Consider the following 18,658-nt stretch of genomic DNA (forward strand, 5'->3'; position numbering starts at 1 on the left):
AAACGTTGACAGCTCGTCAAAAAAGAGAGCGGCTGTAAGCACACATCCTGTTTCAGCCTTTGACCTTCAAAATAAAAGATTGTTTGAACGCTCCCATGCCTTTGAACAATACACATGTATTAAGACAAATACATGTTAAACAATCTATCAACTTTAAGCCTATATTGTGTGCAATAGCTCGCATAGTGTTATTCCCGAGTTTGTTTGGGTCGCTTTTATTGTTATGTTTTTTATTCTATAAAACTTTCACCGGAACCTTTATTTTCATTCTGTTTTTTTTCCGCATTGCTTCCTTGTTTACGAACGCACAATGACAGGTTTGCTTAACGCCGCAAAATATGGCTTTCTATCAACATGATTTGACTTTTTTTTTTTAGTTTCCTTCCTTGTTTCAGTTAGTTTCGAGGCTCCGCTGCGTTTATAAAGTTAGAAGTCTCGTAATGGCCACAGCCGCAGTTCCAGAGGAGCCGCAGGGGCTCCAGAACCACCCTGGAAGTAAGTCTGACGTCATCATTAACGCTGAAAGGAAAAAGATAAGGTGTCTTTTCCCTCTGTAAACTCCTCTGATGTGACTTTTATATCATCATACAATTAAAAAGTGCCAGGCTATAATAAATATAAAAAGGTTATTTGTAAAAAAAAAAAAAAGTACCTTAAACACTTAATGGAATGGAACAAGCTGTATAGCGTCTTGTACAAGTGAGTCTTTCATGGCTAAAAGTTAACAAGGTGTGTCTGCATGTTTGGGCCTCAGCCCAGCCACACTCCTGCACAGTATGATTTCACTTTTAACACTGCCATTGCGAAAATGTGTAGTTTTTTTTCTCCATTAATAGCTTTACCTGTCTTTCCATTTGTCATCAGATTCCACTGAGACTGCGAAAGAGGTAAGAATTTTTTATTTTTTTTGCTTTAACAGCAGTATGTTATCATGCAAAAGTGTTTTTTTTTTAATTTTTCATTCAATACACTCCCCTAAAAGGAGTAGAACTGTGAGGCCAAATCCTTCACAAATGCTTGTTTTTCCCAACCATCAACAGCGCTCTGATTTTCATGTTGTTAAATGTCTAGCTGGAGTAAAAATGTGGTCTTCACAGGCATAAACTACACCTAATGTTTATTGTTTGAATAATAGATGCGTAATTGAAAATTAAATGGACACAACGGCAGGCCAATGCCTTGATGTATGCCTAACTAGTACAATATGGTCTTTAAAAGCTGCCACCTCAGCTTCACAATTGTTCTTTTTCCTCACCTCGCCAGCTCCTTAAGTCTTATTTCTCAACTCAATTTTATTTATAGAGCACTTTAAAAACAACTGCAGCTGAAATTGCTGTGCATATATATATATATATATATATATATATATATATATATATATATATATATATATATATATATATATATATATATAAAGATCAGACAAATGACACTCAAAATAAAATTTAAATAATTAAAAACAAGTAGATTCATCCTTTTGTGTCGTTTTCAGTTGAGATGTAAATACCTGGAAATAATGTTGATTTTATTCATCTGTTGATGTGTAATCTAAATTCCAATTATTTTAGCTGGGGAGCAAATTATGCTGATGTTGTCCTTACCCGCTAGATCCCAGGAATTAGCCCAGCTCCCGTTGTGAAGAAAACGATCGGCCACCGCGGGGTCGATCAGACGGGCGAGACGGTGTACAAAAAGGTGAGATGAGTGGTCAGCATTGAGTAACCGAGACACACGCCGCGCTTACTACATCACTCGTTTACCTTCCAGACGCCCTCGTGGGCCCTCCAAGGCGCCATCCAGTTGGGAATCACGCACACGGTCTGCACCTTGGCTCAGAAGTCCGAGCGTGACGTGCTGCTGCAGGACTTCGAGGAGGTGGAGAGCATCTTCTTCCCCGGGTGGGTGGCCTGGAGGCTGAAGCCGTGACGATTGTAGCAAAATGTCGTTGGGCAAGATTATGCGCTTTGTGTCTTTTACCTTTTTAACATGATTCAACTTTCTGTGTTGATATATTATTATTTTATTAAAAAAAAAAAAAAAGCATTATAGAGAACTATTTTTCTTTGTTTGGACCGCTGCAGTGAAGGCAGCAGCCAAACGCAGCCGCACCACTATGGAGACTTCAGGTTCAAGACATACGCGCCCATCGCCTTCCGCTACTTCAGGGAGATGTTTTGCATCCAGCCTGATGACTACATGGTACATTTGATTTCTTTATTATTATTATTATTATTATTATTATTATTATTACTGTCCAAAACACATTTTCATCTTACGGCGTGTTCTCTCAGTGTTCCCTGTGTGGCGAGGACCTGATCGAGCTGTCCAACTCGGGAGCCAGCGGGTCGCTCTTCTACCTCTCAAATGACGACCAGTTCATCATGAAGACGGTGCAGCGCAAGGAGGCCGAGTTTCTGCAGAAGCTCCTTCCCGGATACTTCATGGTAAGGCAAAAAAAATAAAAAATAAAATAAAAAAGTCAAAGCACAGAGCGCTGAAATTGTAAATAACACACGCTTCTCCATCGTTCTCCAGAACCTAAACCAGAATAAGCGGACCCTGCTACCAAAGTTCTACGGTCTCTACTGCATCCAGGCAAACGGTACCAACATCCGCATCGTCGTCATGAACAACCTGCTGCCCTCCTCGGTCCAGCTGCACCTCAAGTTTGACCTGAAGGGCTCCACGTACAACCGCCGGGCCTCCACCAAGGAAAGGGGCAAGGCCTCACCCACTTATAAGGACCTGGACTTCCTGCAGGACATGCCGGATGGGATGCTGCTGGACGCCGACATGTACACCGCCTTCTGCAAGACCGTCCAACGGGACTGCCTGGTGAGGGTCAAATGCTGCCGTAGGGTACTAAAAAAGTGGGGAAATTCCAGTAAATTTCCATGGGAAATTTTGGATTCCATATCTTTGTACTAAAAGAGAAAAGTCGGAAAGTAAAGCATCTAACCCATCTCCTTGCTTCTGACTCATAGCTCTACAATGCTATGGCCTGTTTAAATGTTTGCCAAGGTGCCACCAGATGGCATAATTTTTTATCTTCAACATGGCTTTGGCTTGAGCACAAAAATCGCCAACATTTTGCAACCCTACACGGCTGCCATCCAACTAATTTAAATGTTTGCCAAGATGCCACCAGATGGCATCATTTTTTATCTTCAACATGGCTTTGGCTTGAGCACAAAAATCGCCAACATTTTGCAACCCTACACGGCTGCCATCCAACTAATTTAAATGTTTGCCAAGATGCCACCAGATGGCATCATTTTTTATCTTCAACATGGCTTTGGCTTGAGCACAAAAATCGCCAACATTTTGCAACCCTACACGGCTGCCATCCAACTAATGCTGGTTCAATGCTGATTTTCTTTCCAGGTCTTGCAGAGTTTTAAGATCATGGACTACAGCCTCCTGCTCGGGATTCACGTGGTGGATCAGGCCGGCGGAGAGACGGTGCAGACGGAGCAGGCGGCAGAGAGGAGGAAGCCGCAGAACCAGAAGTTCCTGTACAGCACGCCCATGGAGGCCATCCAGGCGGAAGGCAGGGGTACCGGCTTGCCGGGAAGTCACGACCCGTGAGTGTCAAGCAGTCACACAATTCCACATTTTTCCAACAGGGAAATTTCCCATTGACATGGATGGAGATATTTTGACAAATATCCTTCTGTACATTTGTAAGTAATTCTACAACATTTCAGTCTTTTTTACTCTTATTTGATTTGTCAGCACGGGAGGAATTCCAGCACGAAACGTCAAAGGCCAGAGACTGCTGGTGTACATTGGCCTCATTGACATTCTGCAGTCGTACAGGTGAGCAGTACTTTTACCGCACTTGATAATTGAAATGTCAACATTTCATTTATCAAGTATACGCCGTGTCTCGCAGATTCATCAAGATGCTGGAGCATACGTGGAAATCTCTGGTTCAAGACGGGGTAACGTGTGCACCTGCAGCCCTTCAAGAATCCTTACAATTATTCAAAAAACCCGTTGACTTATTTTCCCACTCTTTCAGGACACGGTGTCGGTGCACAGACCGGATTTCTACGCCGACCGATTCCAGAAGTTCATGTGCAACACGGTCTTCAAAAAAGTCCAATGTAAGAATTCAACTGCAGATGCGGAGGCATCTTTTACTTCTCCTATCGTCGTTCAAAAACAAGATCTTTATTACACTTTTAACCATGCGTCACAACCCCTACTGGGGAGGTACTGCTGTTTTGGTTAGCAAAATAGCTCATCTGTGCTCCGCATCAATAAAGTGTGGTACTGTAATTTTTTTTATTTGTTTTCATTCCGGTTAAAAGGAGGCATCTTTTTTGGGGGGAATTTTATTTATTTATTTATTTATTTATTTTACAATAAATAATGACATTTTCATTTTGTATTTTAGTGAAGACCTCGCCATCCAAGCGGCGCAACAGTACTCTCAGGAAGTCAGACAGTGCAGCAGCTCAGAGCAGCAGCCAGAACCAGAATCAGAACCAGCAGCAGAAGGATGAGAAAACATCAGCGGGCAAAGAGGACGCGGGTCAGGACAATAGTAAGAACTGGAAATGTGACGATGGTTGTGTGTGCTGTTGGTTGCATCAAGAGCTGTCGGCATGTTCCAGCATGTCAGAAAGGGTTGGAATGTTTTATTCAGGCCTGTTAGCCGTATTCTAATGCAGTGATTCTCAAAGTGTGGTAAATGGCTCCGACCAGTGGCATGCAAAAAAATCAGCGAGTTAATTATCAAATGGTGCATAATGTTACAGTGGCTTAATTATTATTATTTTTTATTCTAGTGTAATAGCGTTGATGGCTTTATTTAACTTTTAAGTACTTTTAAGAAGACTTATTTACATTTTAAACGGAAGATTATATAAATAGTGCTTTTTCTTTTCCTACATTTAAGCACATTGTTCATGTTGACGTTTACGGCATAATGTTATAGTCTTACAAGAACATTACATATATGTTTTGGAATACACTGAAGATTTACAAGATTACATTACTGCAATGTAATAATGTTGGTCAAAATGGTGGAACATGGAGATCCATGTGTTTTTTGAGAGGCGACTTGGTTAAAAAGTTAGCAAATCACTGTACTATTGTATTATTTCCCAGATTCCCTGATAAATGTTCTTATTTCTTTGTTGTGCAGGTGTAAAGGAAACACCTAAATCCAAAGAGGCGAATGGAAAGACCTGATGACAACTCTCCAGTGAAGTAGTGCCAAGATTTTTTTCAACTGCACTTTGACTCACTTTGGACTCCCACAACGTCATATTGTTACTCATCTCAAGGATGGTTTTCACCTTCAATTTTGAATTTTTTAAAAGACTTACTGAATTGAATGGCTTCGGGAGGAGAAATGCCACCCTGTTCAATGGATGGACCAAACCACCAGAAATCGACATGAAAAAGTGCCAAGACACAATCAGTGCCATCACAAATGATCTGTACATTGAAAATAATTTATGATAGTAATGTCTCATTTCTATTGTGGGTATCTTTCATTCCAGTGTGTGTTTACAACTTTAATATTCTGGTGGTACACAGTACCTGGTTACACAATATACTGTACAAAAAGTAACATTGAGGATGATATTTATAGTGTTTTACAATGCAAATGTTTTGTATGCTAATTATATTTACAGGTTTTGGAAATGGTGCAATAATAATATTTTTTAAAAAATCAGTTAATCTATAATGAGAAAAATCATTATTTGGGTGGATTACTATTTTATTCTTAAGAACGTACCTTTTGGACCAAAATATTTATTACGGTGTCTTATTATTGTACGGCATTTTTCTCTGTGTTTTGCATTTTAATTAATCCTTTATAAATAAAATTGCCTTTGATAAATCTGACTCTTTTTCTTTTTTTTTACTTTTCAGTCAAAAAATATATAAGGACGTCGTTAGTTAATTATGTAAAAAGACGTTTTTAACTTTTGAGTCATAATATATAAGGACAAGTTAATAGTACTGTAATTTTAAACTTAGAAATACCTTAACTTTTGGCTCACAAAATATATAAGGACATATTTAATTTATACTGTTATCTTAATTTTATTTATTTTCATGACGAATTCTTGTCGTTTGTTTAGACCGGTGACGTTTTTAATGAAAAGCGCATCCAACAATCAGAAACCAGACGGTAGAAACTGCGACCAATCATGGGAGGCCTTGTTTAATAATCAGCCAATGGGCTGTGAGCTTATAAGACCGTCGCTAGAACCACAACAAGAAGTTTCTAAAATGGTGCTCGAAAGTACTATGGTCTGGTAAGGAGCACATTATTGTTTGTTTAACCCGTTTTTTCCCCCGTCAAACGCCTCGCACAATGAACGGTTAATAAACGATAACTAAAGGTGTTAATTTCCGTGTTAATATCCGCGACGAACGGCGGAGAAAATGTCATTCTAATTTTTGACTGCTAGCGGCTGAGTCATTTAGCAAATGCTAGTCGCTAACACTCGTTATCATTATTTGATTATATCGTAACATTCGTACGTATTCTACATTTTAGAGCTTGCAGTATGAATCATAGCCTAACGCTTATCAACATTAAGTCACTGACATAAAAAAAAGTGGGAATAATCACAGTACATACACACTTGCTAACTTTAGCAAGTTCGAAAGGGGCCAACGTGAAAGGACTACTACAGGAAGTAAAGATTGTAAAATCGTCGAGATAACCTGATTTGACGTGAATAAAGTATTGATGTTATTTAGTGACGTATTAAAAACGTGAGTTTAAAATTATTTTTGTAAAAATGACTTTTTTCACATGTAGGAGTTATGTAGATACAATCTTATTCATGTACAATTAAATACCCAAAAATATTTGTCTATTTTTTTCACCAAATAAAATATTCTCACAGTAGCAGGACTAATCTCGAAAATGTATTACTATACAGTATTATTTTTCCTGAAATATCTGACTTTGTTCTCATAAAATTATGAGTACCAGTAACCTAAAAGTATACGATTTCCCCCCACAAATAATTAAAGTAAAATAAATAAATGATAAAGTAGATACAAAACTATACATTGTCAGAAACACAACTTTTATTTTTGTAATATTGCAATAATAACTATTTGTGTAATAATAATGTTCCTTTTCAGTGTGACCCTAGTACTAAAACTCATTGCTCATCAGACTGGCCATTCAAATATTTGTTTGTCATTGTCATCAGTGTGGACAACAGCGAGTATATGCGAAATGGCGACTTTCTACCAACGAGGCTGCAAGCTCAACAAGACGCTGTCAACATCGTCTGCCACTCCAAAACACGCAGCAACCCCGAGAATAACGTGGGCCTCATCACCATGGCCAAGTACGAAATCCTGAACGGATCCCAAACTGGATTTTTTTTTGGGGGGGGGGGGCTTGCAAAACATATACAGTGGGTATAACTGAGCGTGCTTATTTGTCCCAGTAACTGCGAAGTGCTGACCACGCTGACGCCGGATTCTGGACGCATCTTGTCCAAACTTCATGCTGTCCAGCCCAGAGGGAACATCTGCTTCTGCACGGGCATTCGAGTGGCTCATGTGTGTTATCCTGTTCAAAATGAATAGAACTACGGTATGTGTGTGGGTGAGAGTCCGCCACAACTAAACGGACTGCGTGCTTGTGTTCCCGTGTAGTTGGCTTTAAAGCATCGCCAAGGCAAAAACCATAAGATGCGGATCATCGCCTTTGTGGGGAGTCCCGTGGAGGATAACGAAAAGGAAGTGAGTTCTACTCTTGTTTTTTTTTTTTTAATTTCTTGTTCAAAATCACAACTGACACAAAGTCATCTTTTTTTTTTGGTGTGGTACAGCTTGTCAAAATGGCAAAGCGTTTGAAAAAGGAGAAGGTGAATGTGGATATAATCAACTTTGGAGAGGAGGTATGGAGATTGTCTGTCTTTTTTGACATTTAAACTAGTTACAAGTTTCCTCAAGGGTATTGATGTAACTACAGTGGCTTTTAAAAGATAGTTTGGTAGCTAAGGGACTTTTTTTTCCTTTTTTGTTTTTTGTACAAATGCTATTCTTAAGATGTGTTACCGTACGGATTCAGGAATTGAACACAGAGAAGCTGACGACCTTCATCAACACGCTGAACGGCAAGGAGGGCGCGGGCTCTCACCTGGTTACGGTGCCCCCGGGGCCAAGCCTGGCCGACGCCTTGCTCTCCTCACCCATCCTGGCCGGCGAGGGCGGCTCCATGATGGGCCTCGGCGCCAGCGACTTTGAGTTTGGTGTCGACCCCAGCGCTGACCCGGAACTCGCCCTGGTAAAGCCGACACGACAATTGTGGCACGTTTATGTAATTTCATAAACAATGTATTTATTTTTATTGAATGCTTATTCATGTTTGCTTTGACTATTTGATATTTCATTATTTATGATGAATAAAATGTTAAAGGCGTAAGTGAAATTGTTGTAAAGGGCTAAATGAGCGCAACGTACTTGAGTCTCCAGCCTTGCGTTTCATTGATAAGGTCCCGGCAATGTTTGTAGGCCTTGCGTGTGTCCATGGAGGAGCAGCGCCAGAGACAGGAGGAGGAGGCCCGCAGAGCCGCGGCCGCGTCCGTGGCTGAGGGCAGCGTTCCCATGCCCGCGGTGGACGGTACGCCTGGCCCATAGCGCCCTAAATCAAGTCGCAGAACGCATCATCAAACAGACCGTTCTTCCCCTTCAGAATCAGAGGAGGCTTTACTGAAGATGTCCGTGTCCAAGCCTGAGACGGGTGCCGCCGTGATACCCGACTTTAGCAGCATGACGGAGGAGGAGCAGATCGCCTACGCCATGCAGATGTCTCTTGCCGGAGGAGGTCAGCACCGCGTCGATCACACTCAGCTGCTGAGGGGTTGAGGTGTCTTATTCGGTGACTCAAAATTGTATTGTATTTTTTTTTTTTTTTTTTTTTTTTTACATCTTGTCATGCAACAGAGTATAGTGAGATGGACACGGGTGTTCCAATGGATGCTACGGACTCTGTCAAGGTAAGCAAGGCTGTTTTGCTGTCTTTTTAACGCAAATGATTGATTTAATCATTTTTGCATACTCACTCAGGAGGAAGATGACTACGACGTAATGCAGGACCCAGAGTTCCTGCAGAGCGTGCTGGAGAACCTGCCCGGTGTGGACCCAAACAACGAAGCCATCCGCAACGCCATGGGCTCCCTGGCTTCCCAGACGGGCAGCAAGCCTGATGCCAAAAAAGATGACGAGAAGAAGAAATGAGAGCCAACAAACCTTTTGACATGAAAAGATTACCATTAAACACACAGTAATGTTACCCACCATCCTTTTTTGTGACACTTTAAGCACCCCAATAAACAAGCATACATCCATTTTCTGTGGCACTTTTCCTTATTTGGGTTGCTGGTGAGCTGGAGCCGATGCCAGTTGGCTTTTGTCAGTAGTATCCGGAGAAAATCCACACCTGTACCATGCCATGTTAAAAGATTCACTGCTTGTTTTTCCACATTCTGTGTTTAATAACCTCAATCTTGAAAGACATAAAACGGATTACAGATCAATAGTAAAATTTCATTGCAACAGGACACCCCAAGGCTAATTACTTAGCCATATTTTGTCATGTTGCAAAAAAAAAGAAATGATTTTAAATAGTCAATATTTGACCGTGTAATGCTAAAGTGTATATACAGTGTTAATAAGTATATCGTACTAGAATGTGTTAATGTAAATACAGTACAGTATTTTAGTACGAGTCCAGACTCCAAACAATGCGGTCTGGTGCATTTTGACATTCCTGATTGGAAAGCCGCCGTCACGTGACGGGAAGCGCTTGCGTTTTCAGCTGCAACCCGAGCTAAGGATAGTCGGAAATCGCACATCCAGGTAAACAATCAAAATCGCATAATTTATCAACTCGAGAATCCTCACGCAGGCCGTTCCACGTCACGACATCGTCGACGGCTTCTAATGACTGTCACTCCATCCCTGGGCTGTAGTGTTTTTTCCTCTCTAAATGGCGAAGGCTAGCCTGCTAGCTCGGTGACCCCCTTTCTCCGTCTATTTGGCCAGCTAGCCAGCAGTCCTCCGACGGGGAAAGGGGATGGGGGGGGTGTCGATCGGGCTTTAAGCGGCCGATGTCGCAGCGACGCAAGGCGGCTACGCTCGGACGGCCGCCCCGTCAGTAAATACCTTGGCGTCCGACAAGTATTAAGCCAACAAAGAAGCCGTATTTGCGTCCCATTCATAGTGAAATATGCACCGAATGAGGGGTTTGGATGCTAGCGGGCTAGCTGGCTAATGCTAACCGATGTCACTGGCCTTTACGTAAAAAAATAAAATAAAATCACAATAATAACACATCTGTTAATTGTCCAACAGCCGGTATTATTATTTGATTGTTTAGTTAAACTAAATAAAATTAAGTATGGTGCACTAGTGGTTAGCATGTCTGGCTAGCAGTCAAACATTCTGGGTTCGAATCTGGGCTCCATGGCTTTCCTGTGAGGAGTATTTACAATTTTCCTGCACTTGTATGGGTTTTACCCATGTACGCTTGCTTTCTTACACATTAAAAATGCTATAAGGTTCATTAAAGTCCAGGGTTTTCGATGTCAACACCATCACGGATCTAAGTGGGGCGAAAGTTGCAGGGGTGGGCGACGCTGGCATGAAGACTGTCAGTTTCATTTCTCTACCCTTTTTATAGGTGTTAATCCCGTAATGGGGGACATGAAGACCCCAGATTTCGATGACCTGCTGGCAGCGTTTGACATTCCGGACATCGACGCCAAGGAGGCCATCCAGTCCGCGCCGGATGAGGCGGAGGGACCTCACGGGCCCACTGGGGCACCTCTGGGGAAGACAGACAATGCGGGAGGGTTGCCCAGCCCGTCGGACCCACAGGGGGACACGTCCATCGTGAGTGTAATTGTGAAAAACAAAGTGCGTGCCGAGACGGCGGCGGGTGGAGATGACGGAGACACAGAACCAGACGCCATTGACATAATCGCCGGGGTGGACGTGGGTGCTCGTCTTAGTGGAATGGCGGAATCTGATGTTCTCAACCACAACGGATTTGGGGTGTCTGGCGTCTCCACCACGCTGTCCGTCAGCCAGTCAAATGGGGCCCCGTGGCCCCTAAACAGCCCTAAAGCGTCAGCGGAGACTTCAGGAGCGGGTGCAGTCGCAGCCAAGTCCACCAAACAGGGAGGGAACATTTTTAACAGACTGAAGCCTCTGTTGGGCCCCGGTTCTGGCGATCCAGTGGGCCGGGCGAGGAAGATGCAGCTCCTGCAGCAGCAGCAGCAAGAAGCGGGGCAGGAGCGAGCAGACGGCCTCAAAGCGGCTCTCCCTTCCGGATCTTCTGCAGGACTGGCCCCGGCTTACTTCCCGCCTGCCAAGCCTCTTTCAGCACCACCTGCCGCCCTTTCGTCAAACGTCAAGCCTTTCAACGGCGCCCCCAAAATGGCGGACTACCAGCACCAGCAGATGGAGGAGGAAATGGAGGAGGATTCAGATGCAGATTTGGACAGTCCACTGGTCATCCAGGAGAACCCAGACTCACCGGTTTCTCAGATGAACCGTCGTTACAAGGATCTAACCCAGCCTACGTCGTCCCCTCCGCCTCACCCCAAGCCGGGGTACACCCCTCAGGGGGCGTCTCTGACCCCCCAGTCGCTGTCTGCAGGGGACGAGACCCCCCAGCCAGAGGAGAAGCACCCGGAGCACGTCATCGAGGAGAGGGACTCGCCGGAGAGCCCCGAGCCGGAGGCGCCCAAGTCAACCGCTCAAGTGGTGGCCACCAAGAGGTGTTCCAGCCCCGCTGTGGCCTCCACGCCACCTTCGTCTGAGCTGAGGGAGCCCAAGGAGGAGGAGGAGGAGATGGAAGTGGGGAACGGGATCGACAAGGCGGCAGATGGGAACGCAGACAAGCTAGAAAACACGTGCGAGGAGAAGACTGAGGCAGACGAGGACAAGTCCAAAACTGTACCCGCTGAGGACGGGGCAGCTGCCGCACCGGCTGTCCCCGGGGCTCCCTCGCGGCCCCTCAAAGTACGAATAAAAACCATCAAGACGTCCACAGGTGGCATCACCAGAACGGTGACGAGGGTGGCGCCTAAGGGTGCCGCCGCAGGCAAAAGTTCCGACCCGAAGGGGGGCAGTGAGCGCAAGATGTTGGCAAACAAAGCCCAAAAGGCAGACCAGCAGCAGAACGTTAGCACCTTGAACGCCCTACCGGTGTCCACGCTTGCTGCCAGCAGCGTCATGCTCGCCGCCGCCACAAAAGTACAAAACAAAATGGCCACCAACGAAAAGGCTAAAGTTTCAGTCACCGCTGTCAACATCACAAAATCCGCCGCACTGCCCGCCACTCCCGCCGTGGCCTCGTCGCCTAAATTCTCTGGTATTAGCGTGCGGACGGCGGCGAAGGGGTCGCCCAACGGCGCGGGCGGCACCGCCCAGTCAAATAAGCCCGCCTCCATCGTGAACAGCACGGGCGCCGTCATCTCCCGTAGCCAGTCCAGCCTGGTGGAGGCTTTTAACAAAATCCTCAACAGCAAGAACCTGTTGCCCAGCTACAAGCCGGACCTGTCGGCACCGCCGCCCCCCGAGTGGGGGCTCCCGCTGCCGGCTTCCGGCTACCGCTGCCTGGAGTGCGGCGACGCCTTCGCCTTAGAGCGAAGCCTGGCTCGCCACTACGACCGGCGCTCGCTGCGCATTGAGGTGACGTGCAACCACTGCGCCAAGCGGCTGGCCTTCTTCAACAAGTGCAGCCTTCTGCTGCACGCGCGCGAGCACAAGGAGCGAGGCCTGGTCATGCAGTGCTCGCACCTGGTCATGAGGCCCGTCACCGTGGAGCAGATGATCGGACAGCAGGACGTCACGCCCGTCGGTAGTAAGCACAAAAACACAACACAAATCCTTTTTGAATTTTCGTGTTTTTTTTTCCACACTTGATTGTTTACAATTAATTAACCGATTGTTTACAATTAATTAACCAACTATTTCATGATATAAATAGAAAAGATGAATAAACATTTTAATGAGCCAATTTTAGCGAAAAAATGGCTAAACTAATACGTCAATTTGTCATTTCTACAAATAAAAAACAGAAGCCCACACCTCTGCTTTAACTGTTGACTTCCTATCCTTCCACCAGGCGTGCTTTCTTCTTCATCCCCCTCCACCGCCACCTCGTCAGCCGCCGGCTCCAGCCCGATGAAGGACGGAGCGGCGCCAACCGCCGGAGGGCCGTCCCGACAGGTCCGCCGCGCCCCTCAGGGCCCTCAGGCGCTGATGCCGCTGCCCTGCAAGAAGGCCGAGAACCTGCAGTACAACAACTACAAGTGTCTTGAGTGCCAGACGCAGTTCTCCAGCAAAGCGGCGCTGGTCACGCATTTCCAGCAGATAAGAGCTGCGCCAAATTCGGTGAGGTCATGTGACCAGAAAGCCACCCAAAAAAAAAAAAAATCTCTTCACAGGCCAATTTTCCCAGAAAATTACAGTTTAGACAAGTTGAACGCTTCAAAAGTCCCAAAATGTTGGATTTCAACAAAAACATTGTTTACAGGATTCATTCCGCAAGTCTTTTCCGTACACTTTTTAGGCCAATTTTTAATGCAGCATTTGTGTAAATTCGAAATCGGAAATTCCCATCTCGCAAGAGCATTGAGGCTACCTAACTCATTTGCTCCCAAAAATGTATAAATCCGTTTTATTTCAAATATTAGCATGCTCCCAAAGATGCATTTATACTTTTTTGATGCAGCCTCTGAACTGGAGAGAATGGTTGAAGCAATGGTAGTTATTACAAAAACGGCCAGCAGGTGGCAGCAGAGTATAAGCGATCAACCAGGGCCATGTTGCAAAAAGCGGTTTGCCCTTCTAGATATTCACACATTTATGAATAATGATGAAACTTAGCTATATTTCTAATGCTAATTGCTGCAAAACGTAAACAGATAGAAATATACTTTTTTTTTTCCTGATGAATGAAGAGACTCTAATCTTTCTTTTGGTAGGTGTCCATGTTTTTATAGCTATAGAACACAATATTCTGTGGGCCTTGCAAAATCAGTCAAAATCCAGCAAAACAGCCGGGAGAGCAAAGGAGGTTGCTTTAAAGTAGAAAATCTCATGTGGCTCTGGATCTTCACCCAGCCTAGCCCCCAAGTCATGAGTGCTTCCTATATAAATTAGGACTGCCCAACTTTTTTATGATCTACTTGACGTTTCATTCCATTCTGATGTTCCAGACGTGCTCCCAATGTTCCCCGCCCATGATGCTACCCAACTCGTGCGCCGTGTCCGCCCACCAGAGGATCCACAAACACAGAACGCCCCACGTGTGCCCCGAGTGCGGGGGCGTGGCGCGGCCGGCCAGCTTCCAGACCCACCTGTACGAGGCCTGCCTGCACTTTGCCAGGCGCATCGGCTACAGGTGAGCGCACGAGCAAAAAACGGCGGCCGCCTGCTGTTTTTCGTGACGCTTGATCCTATTCCCGCCAACATCTCCTGCGCGTTCTCGGTGGCATGTTCTCGGCTGAAGGTGTTCGAGCTGCCAGGTGGTGTTCGGCGGGTTGAACTCCATCAAGTCTCACATCCAGACGGCCCACTGCGAGGTGTTCCACAAATGCCCCAGCTGCCCCATGGCCTTCAAGTCGGCCCCGAGCGCCCAGAGCCACATCAGCACGCAGCACCCGGCGCTCACCGGCGGACAGGCCAAGTATGAGCGGCGCGAGCTTGGCTTCCTCCACGTTTTGTTATCATCTTCACGCTAACCATGTTGTCCTCTTTGCAGGATGATCTACAAGTGCGTGATGTGCGACACTGTCTTCACCCAAAAGCCGCTGCTCTACATGCACTTTGACACGCATTTGGCCAAGCAGAAGGTACACGTATTCAAGTGTCCCGACTGCACCAAGCTATACGCGCAGAAGGGCTCCATGATGGAGCACATCAAGGTGGGTGGCTTCTCTTCTTCTGCAGATGGTTTCGAACCAAACCAGCATGTTGTGTTTTTGCGCCTTAAGTGTTGCCCGTTCTTTGCCTTCCATAAGGAGCGCGGCGTCAACAAAGGCAAACATTATGTTGCTTGGATCGGCCTTGGCAAGGTTTCTCCTCATGATACCTCGTCTTAAGTTCTATGCCAAGTATAAGTGCTTCTGTGTAACTGTCCAACTCGAGGGTACTGAACTCATCCCGCCCCTCAGACGGCGCACAGAGGCCCCGCGGCAAAACAGGAAGCTGCTTCCGACACCCCCGCCGCCGCCGCCGCCGTCGCCGTCCCCGCTACCGGTCCCAAGGCCAAACCCTCCACCAAGCCCGACAACTCCGACGGAGAGGACTGGGGGCGAGATCACGAGGAGGAAGAGGACGACGAAGATGAGGAGGAAGAGGACGACGACGGGGACGAAGACTACGAGGGGCCCGGCTCGGGGGCGGTGGGGGGCACGCCCGGCGCCCCCACAGAGTGGACGTGCCCGCAGTGCCAGAGCACCTTCACCGACAATGACGACTATATCAGCCATGTCAAGATGGAGCACGGAAAGGTGCCTTTAAAATGGCTGCCAACATGCCCTTGTTTTATGTATCTATTTAACTCCTCCTTTTTTCTTTTTTTTTCACGCCGCCACAGTTCCCGTGTCGCATTTGCGGGGGCAACTTCAGCACGTCGTCCAGCCTGAGACGTCACGAAAGAGTCATCCATGAGGGCAACAAAAGGGTTTTCCATTGCCAGTAAGTCTTGACGCTAATTCGACAAACCAGAGCAGGCAGCGATCGAATTTTGGTGGCATCCCACCAACAGATATAAAATACAATATTTGTATTGTATCGAATGTAATATTACATTTTGCACGTGTACTTAACAAAACGTCTTAAGGTTTTGATGACTTGTGGCAGGTATTGCACGGAGGGTAAACGCACCTTTGGCAGCCGCTTCCTGCTGGATAAACATATCCGGCTCAAGCACAGAGGCAGCGACGGACAGGTGAGTTGGATTCCCTTGCTCTTCCTCCCCATTTCACGCATAGCCGCCATCTTTTTCGCTGGCTTGTAGTGATCAACTGGTCTCGCACCAGTTTGGTTTACCTACTCCAAATGTTGCGCACAAAAAAAGATGCATCGTAAAAGAAGCAACGGGACACGCACTAGCATGTACAAAAAAACGTCAAACGTCAATTCCCGCTAACCTTTTTGGAATCCCACCTGGTCCTCAGGCAGCACCGATGACCAGGAAGCGTGGTGCCACGGGCGCAGAAGGTCCCGGCAGCTCCTCGGAGCAGGACGGCGAGGGCGCCGCTCCCGGAGGCAGGCCAGCGGAGGAGGAAGAGAACGCCCTGGAGGAAGGCGAGGAAGTGGGCGCTGTCCCTGCCAAGAGAACCCGAGCCTCGGCCGAGCCGGAGGAAGAGAGCAGCAGCGTGTTCCGCTGCGTGCCGTGCGGCTTCTCCACAGAGGACGCCGCAGAGTTCCAGCGCCACATCCCGCAGCACCGCGCCGACACCGCCTCCTTCCAGTGCCTGCAGTGCGGCGTTTGCTTCGCCTCGGCCGGCTCGCTGGGCCGACACCGCTTCATCGCCCACCGCGTGCGGGACACCCAGGGCGAGGCCGACCGCGGCGCGGGACGAGCGTCCCCGGACGGCTCGCCCCACGCCGGCGCCGCCTCGCCCCAAGCTCTGGGCGAGGACGCCGACGGCAACCTGATCTGCAGGGTGTGCGGGCGGCGCTTCGACAAGGCGTCGGACCTCAACACCCACTTCCGGACCCACGGCATGGCCTTCCTCACCGCGCACAAGACGGACAAGCCCCAGTAGGACGCAACCGAGCCAGTCTAGAACACGGGTTCTCAAACTTTTTGGGTCCACGGGAGAATTTTTTTAAAGGATCCTAATAGCAATTAAGCATAACCACCATGTGCACCCCTGAACGCCATTGTACTTATTTGCTGTTTTTCAACTAGAAGGAAGCTAATCCAATTCAATTCAATTGAATTCAAGTGCATAAGATGGCAACAAAGCACTACTTTAAAAAATGTTTTTATTAGTGCAATAACCTGTCCAAATGAAGTTAACTCACTTCAACATACTTGGCACCAAGATGCTATAAGATGGCGTCAAAGCAGTACTGTTATATTAGACGTTACAAAAAACAGAAAATAGGACATTTTTCAGCGAATAATAGATGCTAAAAAAAAATTAACATTGTTTTAATGCATTTCACTTTGTGAGTAGTGCATCACAAATATGCAGCGGGAAACTTCAAATCATAAATTAACTGTAAATATACACACACACAAAAAAACACTTAACTACTTCAAATTCATCTCACAAACATTACCCTCCAAAAATTATTGTCTGACTTTCTTGACACCAATTACAGATTTCCTAATACCCAAGGGTACCATCTTAACACAATCGGAGCTTTTAATTGGTCCAATGCGAAGGTACAGAGGAGTAATTGGCTCATATTGTCTGACATGCCCCATAAGTAGCTTTGCACTAAAACTAAAATAATTACAATTAAAACGATTTGTTTTGACTTTTGCAAATGATTTTGCAGGGCCCACTTTTGAGAACCACTGCTCTAGAATGTTTTAACCATTCCTACTTTTGTTGATGCATGCCTGGACGTCCTCTCCCTTTTTGAGTGAAACATTTTTTGCTGCACGGCTGCCATTTTACTGACCTCCCTGGAACTTGGATTCGTATTCGTAATATTTATTATTTATCAAACAAACACTGCTGCGAGCTGGCCAGGATAATTTGTGATGTTGGTGTTCATGAAGAGAGAGTAGAAGAAGAAAAGGAGGAGGAAGTGGATAGTATGTGGTTTTTGTTATGTAAATACATAATTACACTACAAGAAAAAAAGTAACTTGCTATGATAATGTGAATACGTGTAGTATTTGTACTGTACTGTTTCTTTTTATTCCGAGTATCAAACAAGCACCCCACTAGGAGAAATTCAATGTGTATCGGTTCTCACGTTTCTTTTATAACGTTTGGAGAGAGAGAAAAAAAACATGGTCTTGTTTTTATCTTTTTATATATGTGTCATATCATATTTATATAGATGGATGGATAATAGTGGAACGTTCATGTTTTTGTTTTTTTTCCATGGTTGTGATCTGCTTGCTGAAAATGCCATACATACACTTTTGTGCAGTTTTCAAATAAATGTCAAAAAGAGACTGATTGGAATCTTGTTTTCAACATCCGACAAAAAGAAGTCAAGGCGTAGGCTACGCCACTGTATTTTATTTGACGTGACAGCAGTAGTAGCTTTTTTTTTTAAATCATTTATAGTATATTTGTATTTGGACATTTCCTTACACGTCCAAAAAGAGATGACGAGACTTTTGACATTTGTCAAGAAAGCTACATTAGCACCTTGCTAGCAGCCACGTTTGAATGTTTTGATATTTGTGATTAATTTTTAGATTGAAAACTGAAAAAAAAAAATCAACATACTGTATGTGCCACAAGAGAGACCTTCCTGTCCAGAACCAGATTAGATGGTTGGGGTAAAAGTGTCCTCACCTGCTGGCAGTTGGGCTCGATTGTTGCTCCCCTCATAACATTCGAACCCACTTCACTCACAGTGCCTAAAGCGGGTTAGTGGCTAACCTCCAGCTCGAACATTCAATTCCACTTGCAGTGCAAATTCTAAAAACAAATCAAAA

The 18,658-nt window shown here is 45.6% G+C and overlaps 3 protein-coding genes across 5 annotated transcripts; all 3 read left to right on the forward strand.

The window, feature by feature from the left end:
* The first annotated feature begins 112 nt into the window (after positions 1-112).
* On the forward strand, positions 113-5,860 carry LOC147157551 (phosphatidylinositol 4-phosphate 5-kinase type-1 alpha-like). Of its 2 annotated transcripts, none has more exons than XM_086062748.1 (13): positions 113-495; positions 865-887; positions 1,609-1,695; positions 1,768-1,898; positions 2,082-2,199; positions 2,292-2,444; positions 2,536-2,835; positions 3,385-3,584; positions 3,736-3,819; positions 3,896-3,944; positions 4,025-4,109; positions 4,403-4,552; positions 5,156-5,860. In XM_086062748.1, exons 1-13 carry the CDS (start codon positions 441-443, stop codon positions 5,200-5,202), a joined length of 1,482 nt encoding a protein of 493 aa, XP_085918874.1. In that variant the 5' UTR covers positions 113-440; the 3' UTR covers positions 5,203-5,860. The 2 variants fall into 2 exon arrangements, with proteins under 2 accessions (XP_085918874.1, XP_085918875.1); XM_086062749.1 differs by having other exon boundaries at positions 4,403-4,540.
* A 293-nt stretch (positions 5,861-6,153) lies between these two features.
* Positions 6,154-9,348, forward strand: psmd4a (proteasome 26S subunit ubiquitin receptor, non-ATPase 4a). Its single transcript, XM_086062750.1, has 10 exons — positions 6,154-6,281; positions 7,197-7,337; positions 7,440-7,554; positions 7,651-7,737; positions 7,827-7,895; positions 8,069-8,284; positions 8,512-8,620; positions 8,693-8,824; positions 8,944-8,996; positions 9,067-9,348. The coding sequence occupies exons 1-10, from the start codon at positions 6,202-6,204 to the stop codon at positions 9,235-9,237; spliced, it is 1,173 nt and encodes a 390-aa protein (XP_085918876.1). The 5' UTR covers positions 6,154-6,201; the 3' UTR covers positions 9,238-9,348.
* A 437-nt stretch (positions 9,349-9,785) lies between these two features.
* Positions 9,786-18,166, forward strand: znf687b (zinc finger protein 687b). Of its 2 annotated transcripts, none has more exons than XM_086062744.1 (10): positions 9,786-9,858; positions 10,682-12,871; positions 13,136-13,404; positions 14,232-14,416; positions 14,525-14,701; positions 14,777-14,939; positions 15,189-15,527; positions 15,614-15,714; positions 15,880-15,967; positions 16,197-18,166. In XM_086062744.1, exons 2-10 carry the CDS (start codon positions 10,696-10,698, stop codon positions 16,788-16,790), a joined length of 4,092 nt encoding a protein of 1,363 aa, XP_085918870.1. In that variant the 5' UTR covers positions 9,786-9,858; positions 10,682-10,695; the 3' UTR covers positions 16,791-18,166. The 2 variants fall into 2 exon arrangements, with proteins under 2 accessions (XP_085918870.1, XP_085918871.1); XM_086062745.1 differs by having other exon boundaries at positions 10,682-12,868.
* The last annotated feature ends 492 nt before the right edge of the window (positions 18,167-18,658 follow it).

Source organism: Leptonotus elevatus, chromosome 19 (assembly GCF_054856555.1).
Source record: "Leptonotus elevatus isolate MCC_2025b chromosome 19, RoL_Lele_1.0, whole genome shotgun sequence".
NCBI classification, from domain to species: domain Eukaryota; kingdom Metazoa; phylum Chordata; class Actinopteri; order Syngnathiformes; family Syngnathidae; genus Leptonotus; species Leptonotus elevatus.

Bases quoted from the DNA above. Each gene is read 5' to 3' on its own strand.
- LOC147157551 (XM_086062748.1), top strand. From the start codon at position 441: ATGGCCACAGCCGCAGTTCCAGAGGAGCCGCAGGGGCTCCAGAACCAC. The intron at 1,899-2,081 runs GTGGGTGGCCTG...GGACCGCTGCAG, and splicing joins GAGAGCATCTTCTTCCCCGG to TGAAGGCAGCAGCCAAACGC. The intron at 3,820-3,895 runs GTGAGCAGTACT...CGTGTCTCGCAG, and splicing joins GACATTCTGCAGTCGTACAG to ATTCATCAAGATGCTGGAGC.
- psmd4a (XM_086062750.1), top strand. From the start codon at position 6,202: ATGGGCTGTGAGCTTATAAGACCGTCGCTAGAACCACAACAAGAAGTT. The intron at 7,738-7,826 runs GTGAGTTCTACT...GGTGTGGTACAG, and splicing joins TGGAGGATAACGAAAAGGAA to CTTGTCAAAATGGCAAAGCG. The intron at 7,896-8,068 runs GTATGGAGATTG...GTACGGATTCAG, and splicing joins TAATCAACTTTGGAGAGGAG to GAATTGAACACAGAGAAGCT.
- znf687b (XM_086062744.1), top strand. From the start codon at position 10,696: ATGGGGGACATGAAGACCCCAGATTTCGATGACCTGCTGGCAGCGTTT. The intron at 14,702-14,776 runs GTATGAGCGGCG...TCCTCTTTGCAG, and splicing joins CTCACCGGCGGACAGGCCAA to GATGATCTACAAGTGCGTGA. The intron at 14,940-15,188 runs GTGGGTGGCTTC...CCCGCCCCTCAG, and splicing joins CCATGATGGAGCACATCAAG to ACGGCGCACAGAGGCCCCGC.